We start from the raw sequence: 17,943 nt of genomic DNA, 5'->3' as shown, positions 1-17,943 counted from the left end.
AGGGTCTAACTCAGCACACTGTCAGGTATATAGGGTTGCTATCCACATTCCTAACTTCTGAAAAAATGAGTGTACACAACTGGCACAATATTATATTGGAATACAAACCTGACAGACAGACAAATGGCAACAGAAACATTAAGTAGCAGAAACAGGCCTGCAGCAAGTCTCCTTTACACTCAAAAAGAAAATCACTAGATGGTGCTTTAAATGAGCAGCTTTTTGACAGCTCAGTGCTTCCCTCTGCTGGTGATGTTAAAGAAAGCTCCATGGGCCTTAATTTTAAATGCTTTTTCACACTTCACCCTTAATAGTTGATTTTTTACTCAGTTTTTGTAGGCAGAATCTGCAATGCTGTACTGTATATTTATGTAGTGTTTATTACAATGTGTCCTTTAACAATATATGATGCACAGAAGCAATTTGATAAGATACATATTTGGCCTACAAAAAATGAGCACAAGGGGTCAAAGCTGATCATTTGGACATGGGATAAACCTGCTTAAATCTAAAATTGCCATCACCATGTAGCAGTCTTTCAGTGTTTAGAAAGAAGCAGAATTTCTTCTGAAAATGACCGTAAACAGCCGCAACAAAAATAAACTTCATTTCCCAGTATACCTTGGTGGAGGGCCAGCGGCCGAGGAGGCGGGACAAAAGTTAGCACTGACTTTATTGTTGCTCGGAAACAGTTTTGCGCGCTGCCGTTTGTATCTGAGGGTGTGTACGATGTGTACAGCACAAGCAGGTCTTTTAAACGGATTAATACTCAGCTTCAGGCTGCTTAAATAATGTCCACTAACAGTCCAGATACCACTTTGGTCAGGCTGTCTTTCTCTTACTGAGCTGAGTGATGAAGAGCAGAAAACAGAGGACGGTCAAAACTGGAGGCAGCAAAAGGAAAGGTAAACTGTTGTTAGCTTAGCAACCTGCTACCGACAGAGCTAAATGAAAGCTGTTAGCGTCAGCTGTCACATTAGGCTTTCTTAGTGTATTAGCTAATGTTAACGTGCTCTTGCTTTTTCTGTGTTGCTGTAATGGTTATTTTGTTAATGTTACGTTAGCTAATGTGCTTCGGTTCGTCTTTATTAACTCTATAACGTTAGTCGGTCTTTTGCAAAGTTATAACGTTAATTTACATAGCTGTTACGTGTATTTGTTCACTTAGAATAAACGGATTGTCTAAAGACGCAGACGAACATAAGCAATTGCAGTTTGCATCAGTAAGATCACGTATTAGTATCTAGTTTAATTAGCTACACCTCAAGATTCATACTAATGAATTCGCGTCAGTGTTAGGTCCTTGAATAAAACCTGCTCTAGCTAATTTTAGTATAGTCACTTACATTTACATAAATAAAGGACTATTTGAGTTGTTAGAAAATTAGTCTGCAACTACTCCCTTTATTGAATAATGTTTTAGAAATGTCAAATATTTGCTCTCTCCATTTGATTAAATGTGATTTGATGCTTGTCTTTGTTACACATGGCGGTAAACTGAATATCACTGTGTTTTACACCGTTGGCCAGACAAAACAAGATGTTAAGTGAATGCCATACTAGCAAACATCTGCAGCAAATAACAGTCCTGTGTGTCCTGCTATATGGTGACATTAGTATTGATGGTCTCGGCTTAGCTGTAATAAAAAACTTTTTTGCAGTTCCCAGCGATGTGTCCCCCTCCACCAGCCTACCCCCTCTGGTTGAGGGCCAGTTAAGATGCTTCCTGCGGGTGACGATAGGCCGAGTGTTATGGACAGTCCACAAACCTCCATCTGGAATGTTTGTCAGGCTGCGCTGGTGGGGAGAGTCGTCCAATGGGACACACTTCTTTCCGAGAGATGGATTGCAGCTCTCACAAAAGACCATCAAAACCATAGCTCGCTTCCCCATCCGCTGTGGACCAAAGCAGTTCACCTCATATCTTACAGGTAATTAAGAAGACTTGCTTAAGTTTTCTATACTACAAGCATGCATTTCAAATCTACAATTAACCTGTCACTGATGAACAGATATGGGCTCCTTGGTGCTGGAGGTTTTGACAAAACCGGATCATTTACCAATTGCACGGGCTCAGGTTGCAGGCATTTCTCTTCTCTCTCTGTCAAACCCAATTAGTGGATTTTACACCCTTGTATCTCCAACATCCGAAAAGCTTGGAGAGCTACAGGTAAGTAAAAACTTGGTATATAGCTATTTAGCATTGTATTATCACTTCAGGACATCCACGTGGATTAAGAGTTGTATGGTTAATAGAAGAACTCCCCTTAAATTTGACAGAATATTTTAATTTCCATATGTCATTTTTACTATATAGTGTGTGTGTGTGTGTGTGTGTGTATATGTATATAAATGAGACCTACAAAGAAATCTCCAGTACCATATGAGTTTTAGGCCATGGAGCTCCAGGACAGTACAAGTTAGCTTTTTGTTTTAATTCCTTAAAGGTTTCCCTTAATTTGGAGCCTCTGACTGAAGCTTATGACAGCAGCAGTTCAGGTCCCACCACAGATATCAGACCACAAGTCACCAGGCTGGCTATGCCCTTACAGCCCAGATTGCTTTCAGCTGGCAGTGAGAAAGAGTCAGTTGGGAGCAGCAGTGGAAACACACCAAGGTTTGAAATATTTTATGTTATATAATTGTTATTCAAAATCAAATTCAAATCCATGTGTCTTACTGGAAGAACCTAATAGTACTAAGATTAAATCTGAGTATAATAATATCACTGAATGTATGTCTATAATATTTCAGAGGAAAAGACCACTTATATTTCCAAAACACCCAGAAAGACAAAGACAATGAAGAGTCACTAGAGAATCAAGTCCTGGTAACAAGCAAATCTCAGACCAGTAAAACAACCACGAATCCTTCAAGTCACAAGACTTGTGAGCAAACAAGCAATGATATCCTCTCAGGTTCGTTGTAGCATATCTATACATTAATACTGTATTGTACTATATATAGCGACAATGCACAATTTTGGCTGTTTCCTAATATACACTCAACATTTTCTCTCCTTACAGTTCTTCTTGAGCGTGGGAACAAGCTTAGGAATGCTATGGTGGCATCAGCTTTGAAATGTGAAATGGATTCTGCCTCAGCTGTGAAAGATGCACTTCCCTCTGTTCCAAAGAACAACACCCCACCACTTTCCAAGTTAATATTTCAAAAATTCGTAATAAAACAGTGCTTTATATTCTTATAATGTACAGTCTATAAAATGCATTTCTTTGTATGCAGGTCCATTCCTTCTCCCTCTGGGATGTTTCTTCAAAATATTCTTCATGCTGATTCAAGTCTTAAACGCTCTGATGATATTGCTGTAGTCTCCGACTCTGGTTTAGACTGTCCTGCTGACATGGACAATAGAGCGGTTGATCTTCTCCTTGGCAGGTATCCATATGTGCATTTACTTTCAAAGTCAAAAGCAAGCATGAAGTGTTTTTTTTCCCAAAGTTTTCTGTCTCTCTCTTTTTTTTTTTTTTTTTTTTTTTTTTTGTTCAGCTTAAACACATCTCCTGTGCCTCTCTGGGATGGCGAAGTCTCCTCCCTAGAATCTCTGTCTGGTCACAGCAGTGTATATGGGGATAGCGAGCTCAATGATCCACAATATGATCAGAGCTTACTGGAAAATTTGTTCTACACAACTCCTGTAAGCAGATGATTTTCTGATATGTTTTGTATATGTGTAATATTAGTGTCAGTTTGCTTGATTTTCTAGCAACTGTGTATTTGAAGTCATTCTTGTCTTCTTTCAGATGTCAGATACCAGAGCAGATGAGACAGAGCTGGAAGGTCAAGAAACAATATTTTTGAGTAAAAATAAGCAAATAAATCTGACACAGTCTGCACCCAAGACTAGTGGAGGGTCAGTAAGCCATGCTCCCTGGACAGTAAATAATAAAAACCTCACCTTAAGCCACTGCATTGCATGTGTTGTAAATATTAAATATAAAGAATGCAGATGTTCCAGTAGAGCATATAGCACAGGCAAAACATACAATATGAGAATAGATTTTATATTACCATACTACTTTTGCTCTGTTATTTACCATATTTTAACTGTGTCTAGTTCCAGCTCAGAGAATCAGGGGTCTGTAGATGCTAGTAGGAATCTTCCTGGTCTAGGTGAGGAGCAGCTCACTTTACTGGATTCAGTCCGAGTGGCGAGAGTGACCATCCATTCTCTGACCGTACCTACTGGCAGCACAATCACCACACCCAGAAAGGTGTCTAATAAAGGAAAACCTGCTCAACCATTAACCAGCAAGAAATGGTAAGCAAAAAATATTGTATTTATCCCATTTAAAAAATGTAACACTGTCATGAGTAACAAGCATCTTTGATCTCTTTTTTTAGCACATACTTTGTGGAGTACATGTTCCCAATGGCTTTCAGTTCCAGTCGAAATGACCATAGTAAGGCTGGTGAAGGGGTTGTGACCAGAGCTGTTTGCAGTAGAGTCACAGGAGGAGGTATGACACGCTAGAATCTACTCTACTACACGTGAGAGAGATACACTTGCTTTCTCAGTCTTGCTTTACTTTTACTCTTTGTGTTTTTAGTGGTGAAATTCCACCAGCACTCTGTGTTTCCTGTCCGTTTCAATTTGGCAACAGTTAATCAACTGTGGGGAACTGATCTTATTTTTAAGATTTACTCACGAAAGAGTGACCAAAAGAAGGTAAGTAGCTTTGGAGTAAAATATTTACACATTAAAATGAGAAATCTTGATGTGGGTGACTGATCATTGTAGATGTACCCTTTGACAAATGTACAACGTGCTGTTTTATATTTGGGGGAGTTTGTGGATGAAATGTTAAGTTGTTCTGAAATTAAATAAGATTCATGTAACAGTCATCAGCTCAGAAACCTGTTACTGTAACCTTAACATAATGTTATTGTCAATTAGCATTAGTAGACATCTGCAGTTTTTATTTTAAATGCCATGACTAAATTCTGCTGTTACATTTCTGGCACATGCTCAGTTGTCTAGCTCTATTAAAATAGAAATACCTTTAATGTTTTTTGTATAAAATCAAGCTTGGTGACAAATAATTTCCTTTTCTTCTAAATGTAATACAGAAACATACAACTGCACTCAGTAATACTCATTATATGAACTTTAAAGAATGAAATGATTATGATGGCCATGCCTTCTCTTCTTGCAGCCTGTTCCCATTGGTAAGTCAGCTCACCCACTGCGTTGTCTGCTGCAGAGCAAGCAGCTACGTCAGTCTGTCATCTTGCCTGTGCAGAGCTTGGAAGGAAATAGTGAAACACAAGAGATTGGACCTCTTAAAGTAATGCACTGTTTTTTTTTACCTAGGAATGAATGAAAGTTTGACACTTTTCACCAAAGTGACTGTCATAGAAGTAATATTGTAATCTTTTTCAGGTGGTACTAGAACTTAGAACAGACAGCACAAACTCAGAAAAAAGAAAAAGCAAACTGGCTTGGGCAGACAGATCACTCTCGCAAACTGCACACAGTCCAGAGAGAGACTGCAGCTCCACGTCTCATCAAGTTGATGCCAGCAAGCAGGAGGTACCAGTTTTCTCTTTGAAGGATTCCAGGCTGAATGTTTGGAGTCCTCAGAAACCCTCAAAAGAACCCTTTCTACCTCGTAAATCATGGGAGCAGGTGGAGGAGGACTCCAAAGTTCTCCTGCACACAATACTCATGGTGCCAGGTGGAAAGAATTTCAGCTGTGAATCTATGCAGACTCCAAATGTTTATTTGAGCTGTAAACTTTTATGGTGCGATGAGATGGTGAGGTCAGCCGTGAGCTGGGGTCAGGCAAATCCTACATTCAACTTTGTTCAGGTTAGTCTTGCAGATCAAGTCTTCTGACTATTTCAAATGTTTAATTCTGCAATGTAGAATCCTACTGACCCATGTCATGTCATGTCTTAGGTCGCTCCTGTGACCTTAACAACTAAGCTGCTGGAGCGAATGAAAAATAACGTGATGATAATTGAAGTGTGGCTGAAAGCAGGAAACTCGGGGCAGGATCGACTCCTGGGCCTTGTTAAATTACCTCTTCACCAGTTCTACATGTCATTTAGGTAGGTTTTGGAAAGAGTTCACTTTTTTAGAACGGAATTCAGTAAAACAAAAAAAAACACAATACTTTTCCTGGCATAAGAGCTGTTTTACATACATTTAAATAGAATGATCACAAAGTGAATGAATCCTTTAGCAATTTTTTTATGCAAACAGAAAAATCACTGGTTATGAAGTGAATTGTAAGAGGTGTTTTGTATAATTTTCCATTTAAGTAATTTAAGTATTTCAACATTAGAAACTACAAACTGTAAGTGTTCAGAGCAGACACAAAGCTGAGGAACTTTATGGGGATCATTTACATCCTGTTTTATTTAACCTGTCCACTGGAGGGTGCTATGGCTCACTTTTTTCACAAAATAAACTGTAAATGTCACCGTAATACATACACTTATTCAATTACTGAAATTAAGCTTTCCACTGCAATTTTGTAAATATTGACTAAAATATACAAGTCACAGTAAGTCCACAAGTAAGAACAATCAATATTGCGTTGTTTCTCCCCTCCAGGGATCCAAAGATCGCCCACCTTCTTCTCCAGGCACAGTACCCAGTTTTAGGGGTGGACTGCTACATGCCTGTCATTGATGTTTTCTCAGGAAGCTGTAAAGGAAACCTCAGGGTTGTTTTAGCTATGGGTCGATCAGAGCAGATAGCTTCCTTCCAGCGCACGAGGTATGAAGAATATGATTCTTTATCTCATCTTGTGCGTCCAGTTCATCTGCTTGATCACCAGCCACATTCAGAAACAAAGGTCAGTGTTCATTCTGACCACATAATGCTTGCAGTATTCTTATATGTCCTTGTCTGAAAATTGCAGGTATACAGCATCTTCCCAGGTTATTTATCAAAAAGTACCATATTCTACCAGAAAATATTTGTTGTACAATAAAACATAAAACTGCGAAATTGCTCAGTTACTGAGGAAACCAGATGTTACAGATATTTAAAAAATGACACTGGATTATTCAAATGCATACTCAATAAGCAAGACAATGTTAACCACTATAATTAAAATTATCTTGCCATCATGGTTTTATCATCTGAAGAGGTACATAATAACAAACACTGCCAGCTTGTCTTCTTACTTTCCTGGATAGAAATTACACTGGCATTCTGAATTGGTTCCTTTTGGCTCATTTCAGCATTGTGTTTCTCCTTCAGGTGATTGAAGCACACAATGAAATTATGAGAGAGCATCTGTTTGTGATAATAGTAGAGAAGGTCCGTGGGCTGACACCTCTGCAGTCCACAGTGTGGGGTGAGGCTGACTGCTATGTCCAGTACAGTTTCCCCTGTCAAGAGGGTGTCCCTGCTGTAAACTTGGACCAAAACCTCGTAGAGAGTAGTAAGGCCATTCTAGTTTATAAAATCTTCCAAATTTACCAGAGAAATATTTCTTCCCTATATGTTACTCTTGCCTTCCCTAATCTCTAACAGGTGTGAACCTGAAGCCGTTTCGTACCACCACTACCCTCTGTGTGCCTGACCCGGTGTTTGGCCACACTGAAGCACATGTGCTTCTGGTTCCTGAAGGAGTGCCTGTCCAAAGGCTGCTGCTCAGCTCTCTTTCAAGTCAAGGCCTAAGTAGTGGCGGGGGTGTGCAGTTTGAAGTGTGGTGCAGGTTTATGATTGTTACTTCCCTTTTAACACATTAAACACAGCATGGCAAATCTTACAGTTGACATGTTGATTATATCCCTGTCATTTCCACCAAGGCTCGACTGTGTTTGATACTTTGAGCTGGAATATTATATCCTACAACAAGGCTTTACATCTAGACTTACATCTGCCATTCGCTGTCTTAGCTGTGACTTAACTATGTTTTAGTATCCAGTCATAGTGGTGGTGTTATGCTTGACTACATCCTATTGAGAAGTATTTGTAATATTCTGATCTCCTTGTGAATGGAAAAAGTAGAAATAGCTATCAATATAATGTAGTTCAGTACACCTCCATAATATATAAATACTTGAATTTACACATTTGTGACAGTGTCAAATAAACACATTATAATCTTTCTAAAATCAGAATTTATGGCAGAGCCATAATATCCTAATAAAGTGGTTCTGAGTGTTTCTCTCCTATAGCTCTCACTGTATTCTTCTGCTGGTGTTTTTGGTATTTGGAAACAAAATGTAACACCATGCATGAACTTTGTTTTGCCAATTTCTTTCATCTTGTAAATGGAAAGAATAGATGTAGCCTGATAATACATGAGACATCTGTGGTGTCAAAGTTATGAATGATAATTATTTAAATTGCAATACATTTTTTTATGGTATTGCTTAATGCAATTTCACACTCCTGTATTGCCTTATTTGAATTGAATTGAATTTGATTTATATGGTCCCTGCAGGTATTATTATCCAAATGTCAGAGATCAGCTTGTAGCCAAAGGATTGCTTCCATTGTCCAAGTTGTGCGCTATGGTGACCATGCAGAGACAACAGCCTAATGAGGCACAAATGTTCTCTTTGGCCTTGATTCCCAGGCTGGAAATTCCCATGGGACATCAGCCTCAGTCTTCAGGTACATACATGGGCACACACACAGACTTTGACATGTTAATGATCTTTAATGTTGTGAGTGATTTGTGTTGTTTCTCAGGGCTGCTGGATGTATGTATTCAGTACAAACACAGGCCTTTGAAACCTGAAGGACAAACTGGTAGAGGAGCTGCCTCTCGTATTGTGACGCTCATAGTTCAAGTACACAGAGCTTCGGGCCTGCAGGCAGCAGCAAGGTACAAGCTTTTTTTTCCCCAAAAATGGCAACTTTGCTCTATTATTCACTATAAAATCTGTGTAAATCTGTGTGTGTAAATTTGTGTAGGCATCAAGTGTGCAGGTTCTGGGTCTGAATATATATTAATTTATTTTAATTTGTGAAAGGGGGTTTACTCAGCTAGTGTACAGCTTTTAGTTATGCTGATATCTGTTTATTGTCGTGGAAGAAACACTTGGAGGCAAATCTCAAGTCAAAGAATGGCAAATTTAATAGGGAAGGCAACGGGCAAAGCAAGAGTCACAACAGAGCATACAATAATACCATCAATACCGATTGACCACGAGCACAGAAAATGATCAGCTTTTGTATCAGTTGAACAGCATTAATTTACACATCAGTCACTCACATGTAAATCAAGCCGGCAGGATGGCATTCATAATATAATTAGCATCTCCATGACTTTCCGTCTGCTTCCTTGTGACTACACAGCCATGTTAAGTCTTTGTTGAATTAACATAGGACACAGAGGGAGGTAGCAGACATTTGTCTGTCAAGTTATAAATTATCCTCACATTCATCAGTTAATTTGGTTTGTGTTTTATTTGCAGTTAGCTCTCTACTGCTGACCAATCTTCCATAAGCCTAATACACAGTTGCTATATATATATAAGTCTTAAGATCAATTCAGCTACGTTAATTGGCTTGTAGGTAGGGGTATCAGTTGTATTTACTAATTTCTTCAAACAACTTCCTAACATCTTTATTTTTTGTGTGTGTTTATGTGTTAATTACAGGTTATTATCAAAACAAGATGAAAGGTTCAGCTACTTTGCTGGAGTTGGTGTGAACACTTATGTCACAGTCCAACTCTCCTTCTTGTCTGAGAGGGAGAGGAAATGTACTCGCATAGCAGCAAGGACCTTCTGCCCTGAGTTTGACCATCATATGGAAGTGTCCTGCGACCTACTGGTTCAGAGCAGCAGTGGAGAAACCTGTAGCCTGGCTGAGGAGCTGGAAGAGGCTTCTGCTGTCTTTACTGTGTGGAACCGAGACAATCGCAAAGGTTTTTAGAGGGTTAATTATGCTTTTTTTTCAGCATGACAGTAGATGAGTAAAAATGTTGAAAAGTTGTTCCCTTATGTATTTTTTAATTTGTTCAAAATATTTTTTAGTTAAAATAGTTTGGAATGGTTTTCATCTTCTTAATATCTTTCTGTCGTAATTTATTTTTGACCTCTTTGTTGTAGCAGTTAATATTTCCAAGCCTAAAGACATGACGTTGGGCACAGTGAAAGTACCACTAGCAGATCTCATTCATAAAAGAACAGGTATGTTGTACTCTTACATACGGTTTGGTCAAGCTCATTTTATGAGTGCATAGTTATTGTTTCATTTTTCAAATATAAAGGTATAACTGGCTGGTATGGAGTGTATGCACCTCAGGAAATAAGCTCTTCTCAGTGCCAACACATCTTAGTCGGGGGCCTTGAGATCTCCATCAACTTTGCCCACCACTCAGACAGAGAAAGGGTCATCAAAGCTGCTCAGGATCTGGGCTGGGAAATGGCCCACAATGATTATGCAATGCATGAAAATGAAGAATGTTGGGAAGAAAGCTCAAGAAAACTCTCTCTGACTTTTTCAATGCCAAGAGCATGGATACCTATCCACTGTTTGCTTCTGCCAGGAAACAGTGAGCTTCAGCGTTCCACCTACTGCTACTTCCGGTACAGGTTCTATGACCAGGATGCCTTCTGTTCTCACATGAAACACCCTCGTGTTGAGGAGAGTGGGGAGGATGGCCAGGCTACGGTAACTTTTGAAGGAAGTAGAAGCATGGAGCTGAGGAGCACTCAGCCCTTAATGTGGTATCTACGAGAGGAGAGGCTGGAGGTGCAGGTGTGGGTTGCCTTTATGAAAGACAAAACCATAAGACCAAGTGACACAGACCGACTGGTAGGCTCGGCATATGTTGATCTGTCCTCTCTTGCAAAGATGCCCAAGAACAAGATGACTCTCAGTGGTAATAAATAAAAGTGTTTTACTTTAATTCACTTTCTTTGTTAAAACTATAACTGTATTATTATAATTATAATAATAGTAATAATCACAGTTTTGTGATTTCACAGGAGTGTATCCACTCTTCAGACGCTCTGCAGCAGACCTGCAAGGGGCAGCTCTCAGAGTGCATATCATCCTGACAACAGGCTCTGTCCCCAGGGAGGCATCAGCTGTATTTTACAACCAGGGGGAGCTCTTATCAGAAGAGGTGGAAACAGTAGCTCGACCCCTCTCACCGACTACGCCCAAACAATCATGCACACAAAGCACACACACAAATACATTCTCCAATACCACTCCAGACATCACATCTGTGCAACACACAGAAATGAGCGTGGACGAATCCTTCCCTGCAACTGTCTCAGTGGACCGGGCTATGCACTTGAATCTGAAAGGTGGGCCCATGACCAGATGAGATTTCTTTCTCTGTACCTTTTGTATATAAACTAAAATATATCTCCCTCTGGCAGGCTGTCCTCTAGCAGAGCACAGTGAAGCGTCACCATGCTGTTGTGTTTCATATGTCACAGCTGACTCTGCTGAACCGCTGTCCACAGCAGTTGTAGCCAATACTGACTGCCCAGTGTGGGACCATCAGCATGAGTGCAGGTTAAGTTATATCATAGATATTAATTGCAGTCTTTGAATATGTCAAGACTAAACTAAATTACATCAGGCTGATCTATCCTTTCATGATTACAGGCTTTCAAAGAAGCTGCTAGTTGATCCACAACAGTCTCTAGTGTTCAAAGTCTGGCACAAAGGAGGTACATGAGAAACTTTATGATGGAGATAGACAGATAGATGGATAGATTTTCTAACTTTTTTGGCTGGTTTACATGTACAGAAATGGAGCGTTTGCTTGGATTTGCCTCTGTGGACCTGTCTCCTTTACTCTGTGGGTTCCTTTCTGTATGTGGTTGGTACAACATCACAGACTTCAACGGTCAGTGTCATGGCCAGCTCAAAGTGTCCATCACGCCGCTGAAAGGGGTCCAAGACCTCAGAGAACAGAGAAAGTCTGTGAATGAAGAAGCCCCCAAACACTCTTCGGTAAGAGAAAATATTCATACATAGAGCACAGAATACCCTTTTATAATTTCTCTCAGTAAAGTGTCTAATTTTTATGAATATATTTGACTAACTGGCTTTATTCCAGGCTTTTCCACTCAACTACCATACCACAGCCACATACAACAGTTTCCCTTCTCACATCAGCTGCTATACTGAGCAGAAGATCTCATCACTTAATCACTTGGACAAGCTGTTTTCTGAAAGGTTATTTATACACTTTGTTTCAGCCACTATTTAAAAATGTACTGAAATGCTGCTGTGCACTCTACCACTGTCATTTTTACAATTGTCCCAGGTCCACTGAAAGTGAGCGTCATCTTGAGCACATGGATAAAGTGCGTCTTTACCACCAGAGTCTGCAAGAACAAACAGCAGCTCATTCTGAATGCAGCAGCAGTGCTAATGACCTCACTCCCTCCAGCTCATTCCTGTTTTCAGCACTCAGGTAACAGTCCACACATATGTTATTGGAATATAGACTGCTTTCTGCTTTAGCTTGAGTTCTGACCACAGCTCTTTTTCTTTTACAGGAAAAAACTAAGCGAGCTTGATAACATCCAGAGATATTTCAGCCGTAAACTTTCCACTCCCACTTTCCCATCTGAGCTAGACTATCACACCACACATGAGGAACAGAGGCAACCAGAGACAGACACAAGCCAGATTCTTCTCAAGTCCACCCAGTTAGTAGGAGAAGTCAATAAAATCATTAGTGGTAAGATTGTCTCCTTAATACTTGTAACATTCAGCTAAAATCCATCTTTGTTGGACACACCATTTGAGTGTAAAAATAAAGGCAAACGGAAAAAGCAGATTTTCTCCCTATCATTAAAAAGAGGTATGGATGATGCATATAAATTTAGGCATCATTTCACCATTTGAAAGTAATTTGTGGTAGGTAAACTTTGTTCCAGTTTATCCAACCTTGGCAGCTGAGCCAGAGTTAATTGTGGACACAGTCTACTGTCTAGCTTGCAGACTTTAAACATAAAAGATTGCCCTGTTATTTATATCAAGTTATCATGCTTTCAGTTTGTTAAATGTAACTAACATGTATTTTTCATTATCAGTTAATCTGATTATCATTTTCTCCATTCATCAGTTCATTGTTTTGACTAAAGCTGCAATGATTAATTGGTTACTTTGGTGAAATAATAATACAAGTCGTTCTTGGTTCTCACATGAGTCAAAAACCCCAAAGATAAATGACAAAAGCATTTAAAAAGCTAAAAACAATGATCTATTAAGGTTTTATTTTGAAAAAAAATTAAAATTATTAAATGATCATTAGGTAGCTACAGATTCATGTTCTGTCACTTAGTTAGCAAATACTCAGCCTGGGATGGGTACAGAGCATTAAGAGGTAAAAGCTCAGCACGTTTAATCCAGTTAATTTGCAGATGCCTGGTTATTATCATCTGTCTTTTAATTTACAAAGTTTAATTGTTGTAGCTGTACAAAGTTTAATTGCTCTCTTCTGATAACCTAAATTTTAAGCCATGAACAAATCAAAATACCACATAACGTTGTGGTGTGAGACATTACCAACACTTAGAACATGAAACATGACAACTGGTCCTACTATCCTCCATGAAAGTAGCTCTTAAGAAGTGTGAAACGCATGTGGAGAGAAAAGGAACTTAATATATTCTTAAAAGCACTTTTGCTCTAATCTTACTGTCCTCTGCACACAGGTCTACGAAGATCCCACCTGGAAACAATTCCCTCTAACCCTGAGAGCAGATCACTTCCTTCACCTGAGCACAACCCTCAAACTATCCCTGAGTATATCTCCAGTCCAGGCAGAGCTTCAACTTCTTCTCACACTGATGTGACTCCTCTGCCCTCACCACATCCAAAGAGTTCTGAGGAGCAAGACTTTGAGCTTGAGAATGGAATGAACCAAGAAAACCACAAGGTTATAGTGTCTGAGGATGAAACTGAAGAAGAAGAAGATGAAAATTTATCTGGTTGCAGACAGGATGAGGAAGCTGATATTGATGAAGAGGAAGATCAAGACTATGATGAGGTTGTTGTGAAACCAAGGCATTTAAATGAGGTGTCCTCTTTCACAGATAAAACCAGTCCTTGGACTAGCATTCTGTCAGACCCTGACTTGGTTTCTCTGGAGAGCCTGAAGGCATCAGAAGAGCTGGGCCTAAGCCAAGACAAGGATGAGAAGAAGCAGTTAGTATCTCTAGAAGCTCTTGACTGCGGTGGCAAACACGAATGCCCCATACAGCAGGAAAGTGACAGCTTTAATGGGTCAGCAGGAAAAGCTTCAGACACAGAGAGTGATGATGAAAGGACACTTCAAGCATTTGATGAGAAACGAGGAAATGGACCCAGCAGCTCCAAAAAGGGGTCCGGTAACACAGGTCGATCACCCATCAAGCAGCATGCCACAGATACCCATGATGCTTCTTGCTCCCTGAACAATCAAGATTCACAGCTCCAACCATATCCTTTATTTGCATTTGTTCTAGTGTGACAATTTTAGCTGTTTTCATTTGATTACAAGGCCAGGTCAGGTCAAAGACTCAAAACAAAACTAGTTGAGTGTGTGAATTATTCTCAGTGTCCTAGTATACTTAGGATCCTACTACAATTGCACAGTCTTTCAAGGCATGTTCCATGTATGTTGTTCCAAACATCTTGAAGAATGTGCCACAGTTCTGTGAATCCGAACTGAATGAACATTTTTTTCTGGCTAAATTTTGGCTCATTGTCATTATGACCTTATGGCCATTATGACACCTTCCTGCCTCATACTGCATGATGGCTAAGAATCAAAACAAATGAAATGCTTTAACTTTTATAGACAATTCATGATTTTTTTTTTTTTTAAATGTTGCACAAAATTTTTCTGTTCAGTCTACAGTAGGTGAACATTGTCATCAGTGAGCCTTGGGTGCACGTGTTGTCGGTTCACTGCTTGTCCTTCCTTGGACAACTTTTGGTAGGTACTAACCACTGCAGGCTGGGAACACCCTTGTTGGGTGTTCCCAGCCTGCAGTGGTTGCAGTTTGCGAGACGCTCTGACCCAGGCATCTTGCCATCACAGTTTAGTCATAGTCAATCACTTGGGTAGTTACACTAGCCCATTTTTGCTGCTCCCAACACACCAGCCTCAAAGACTGAATGTTCACTTCCCCACACTGACGGGTGCTATTATAATGAGATAATCAATGTTCATTTCACCCCTCAGTGGTCATAATGTTATAGCTTATCGGTGTGAAGACAAATAGCAATTGCAAATAGCTGACAAGGTGAAGGAGACCTATTGCAGACCAAAGAGAAACACTGCACTCATTTTTATAGCGAGTTTTAAAATGTCCTGGAAATTTGGAAATTATTGGTTTCAACCCATGAATCTTTGTTCTTAACTGGCCATGATACTGTTTAGCTTTCTGTGTATTTTTTTTAACATTCTACATTAAGCTCAGTTCCTGTGGAGGTCCCCAATTTCTTCCTTCCCTCTCAGCAATTGGAGGCATCTATGAGAGCCATACGATTAGCTCCTTCATTCTCCAAGTCATCCAATGACCCAGTGAGTATTTCACCAATGTACCACCAATTGTACTTCTGGCATCAACACCCTGGTGCTCCCTCCACCTCCTTATGTTTCACTCTTCTTTCACTGAATATTGGAATATCTTGGTATGAAATACACATTTTGAGTTGTATATATTTTTATCATGCATTTTTTTCAGATACTATTTAACAAAGAATACAAAACAGGAGAATTTATAGTCAGTTAATAAAATCAGTGTTATTGATTAGAGCTCTTTGAATTTACTGGATGCATGTGCATGCTGCATGTACACATCAAGAATAGTGACATTACATAAGCTTAGGTTAACAGCAATTCCACTCTCAGGTCCACCCACGGTTATGTAATCTGACTTCCAAATAGATGCTGTACAGACAGTGCTGCCCTTAAAAAGTATTCATATAGATAGTTTTTTTTTTTAAATCCAGTATACAAGTGCCACATGAGCACAGGTGTTATTCAGGTGTTGTGCAACAGGTGTATCAGGTGATACCAGTCTTTTCAATCAGAAGCTGGAATGGCTGCAAACGCACCAATGCTGACATTTCTATACTGTTTGTCTGGTGTCACATGGAAACATATTGCTATAGACACACCAGTAGAAGCTGATTTAGGCTGTTAATTTGGTGTGACTACAAGATTAACACTAGGGCTAACCATTGTGAACTAAAGTGTTTTAATAACAGGAGTTTTCCCTGTTGTGTTGACATTGCATGCATGAATGCAGCAACGTCTTGCTGACGTGTGTCTGTGTCTGTAATTAAGTTACCTTTGAGGCCAGAGCGCCTTGAACATTCAACTGTCAGACTTGTTAGAATTACTTTCATAGCAACAACCAATAATTATTCTCTACCACTGGTTAGAACATTAAAAACATTTTGGTAGCCCACTGTCATGTCTTCTATTTGTTTTGTCTGACCACCCGTTATTATGAGAAGATTGAGGATATTTAATTGTTCCTTAAAAGCTGACTAAAATGAGTGATCCAAGTAATTGAGGATTATCATCATTGCAGCTTCAAGTTTTCCTAAACATTCATTCATCATTTATTCAGCTCAAGCAAAACTGCTACATCCATACATTTTTTTAGTCAACCGGACTCAACTTCATAGTGTTTTTGCATTCACTTTACGGTATCAAAATATTATAGTATCAGATGTTTAGCTTCTTCATGTTCTGCAAAATTTTTAAAAATACAGGAGCATGTTCGCTCATTCTTTCCCCAGAGTCATCCAATACTGTTATCCAAACACAAATTTCTAACAGCACAAATCTTTCTTCGATGGGCGATTAAGTCACATGCATTCTGTGATTATTGTTGACTGTGCCTGCTTCAGCCTCCGTAGTCAGGAAACACATGGGAGACTTTTGCTCAGAGCTAAAATTGCCTTCGCTTCAGAGTTAACCCCCACACTTCTTTACACTCCACAGCAACTGGCAGGCAAGGGTGAGACAATCAAAGTGGGCCAGAAGGAGCAGTAGCTTTGATTATATACACACTGTGCCTTATACCTGTGATACTGCTAACTTCTCTTCTTCAGTTTCCTGTTTTACCACATTCTGCTACCGTGGCATCACTCTCCCTTCTCCCTCTCCTACAGTTGTCACTCAACACACAAATCTATTGTTGCTTATTGGACTTGAGTTCGCTATGGGTATGCTTTCAGCAATTTTTCAAGCATGCAGTAACCTCAAGGTTATTTTATGGACTATGTGAACAGTATTTGTCATTGTTTTGGACTGTCACAATAATATCAAACATATTTGCATAAAGCAAGCACATTTGTATACTCTCATGTTGGTAAGAGTATTAAAAACTTGAAAAATACCTGTTGAAGGTGCGAGTTAGATCTGTTTTTGTTTTCATCTTACCAGGGGCAGAGTACTCCATTTCAGAGGATTTCCCATCACAGACATACTGGACAACGTCCTAACATGTCGCCATCAACCATGAAGAAAGAGACTGAAAGAATAGCAAAAATATTTGCAGCTCACTTTGATGACAATCATTAGAATGTGGTGGTTTTGTTTGTTTTGCATTTATGATTGTAGATTAAGAGCTCAGTGGTTTGGATCATGTAAAGATCATGTTAATTAGATGTAACATTTATTTGTGTAAATAAATATTTACAGTTTTCAGCACTAGCTACCTTTTATGTATTTTCTTGAAGTATACATTGTGAAATCTTTTTCTGACACTAACCTGTTTCTTGGAACACACCTTAAGATGCATAAAGAGTTACGTCCCAAATGTTTAAACTGTGCTTAATTTGGCTCTTCAAACTCGTGTTTGGAAGGCCAGATATCTCAAAAATACATGAAATTAACATTTGGAGTCAAGTCAGTATGTTTTTTACACATTTTAAACAGTACCTGCATGCCAACACTTCACAACTCGTGTGTCCAAGGAGCTTGTTGGTGTAGCAATTTGATGATACATATGGACATACTGGGA

General features: G+C 39.3%; 1 protein-coding gene across 3 annotated transcripts; it reads left to right on the top strand.

Moving 5' to 3' along the window:
* Positions 1-678: 678 nt before the first annotated feature.
* c2cd3 (C2 domain containing 3 centriole elongation regulator) lies at positions 679-17,633 on the top strand. 3 transcript variants are annotated; one of them, XM_026329762.1, is made up of 33 exons: positions 679-905; positions 1,662-1,931; positions 2,013-2,170; positions 2,448-2,617; positions 2,755-2,918; positions 3,027-3,159; positions 3,244-3,396; positions 3,508-3,655; positions 3,762-3,871; positions 4,076-4,279; positions 4,363-4,478; positions 4,569-4,687; positions 5,175-5,306; positions 5,402-5,830; positions 5,921-6,072; positions 6,581-6,824; positions 7,235-7,418; positions 7,511-7,694; positions 8,430-8,602; positions 8,681-8,816; positions 9,595-9,863; positions 10,051-10,128; positions 10,209-10,823; positions 10,930-11,256; positions 11,332-11,470; positions 11,564-11,628; positions 11,709-11,914; positions 12,021-12,139; positions 12,231-12,380; positions 12,466-12,650; positions 13,630-14,395; positions 15,371-15,485; positions 17,364-17,633. In XM_026329762.1, exons 1-33 carry the CDS (start codon positions 854-856, stop codon positions 17,499-17,501), a joined length of 6,603 nt encoding a protein of 2,200 aa, XP_026185547.1. In that variant the 5' UTR covers positions 679-853; the 3' UTR covers positions 17,502-17,633. The 3 variants fall into 3 exon arrangements, with proteins under 3 accessions (XP_026185547.1, XP_026185556.1, XP_026185537.1); XM_026329771.1 differs by having other exon boundaries at positions 10,048-10,128; positions 11,799-11,914; XM_026329752.2 differs by having other exon boundaries at positions 680-905; positions 10,048-10,128.
* The last annotated feature ends 310 nt before the right edge of the window (positions 17,634-17,943 follow it).

This window comes from Mastacembelus armatus, chromosome 13 (genome assembly GCF_900324485.2).
Source record: "Mastacembelus armatus chromosome 13, fMasArm1.2, whole genome shotgun sequence".
NCBI lineage: Eukaryota > Metazoa > Chordata > Actinopteri > Synbranchiformes > Mastacembelidae > Mastacembelus > Mastacembelus armatus.
This window is presented reverse-complemented; position numbering and strand designations above follow the sequence as displayed.

Coding starts and splice junctions, on each gene's coding strand:
- c2cd3 (XM_026329752.2), top strand. CDS start 854: ATGAAGAGCAGAAAACAGAGGACGGTCAAAACTGGAGGCAGCAAAAGG. Junction 3,656..3,761: donor ATTTGTTCTACACAACTCCT/GTAAGCAGATGA, acceptor GTCTTCTTTCAG/ATGTCAGATACCAGAGCAGA. Junction 14,396..15,370: donor CAAGATTCACAGCTCCAACC/ATATCCTTTATT, acceptor TTAACATTCTAC/ATTAAGCTCAGTTCCTGTGG.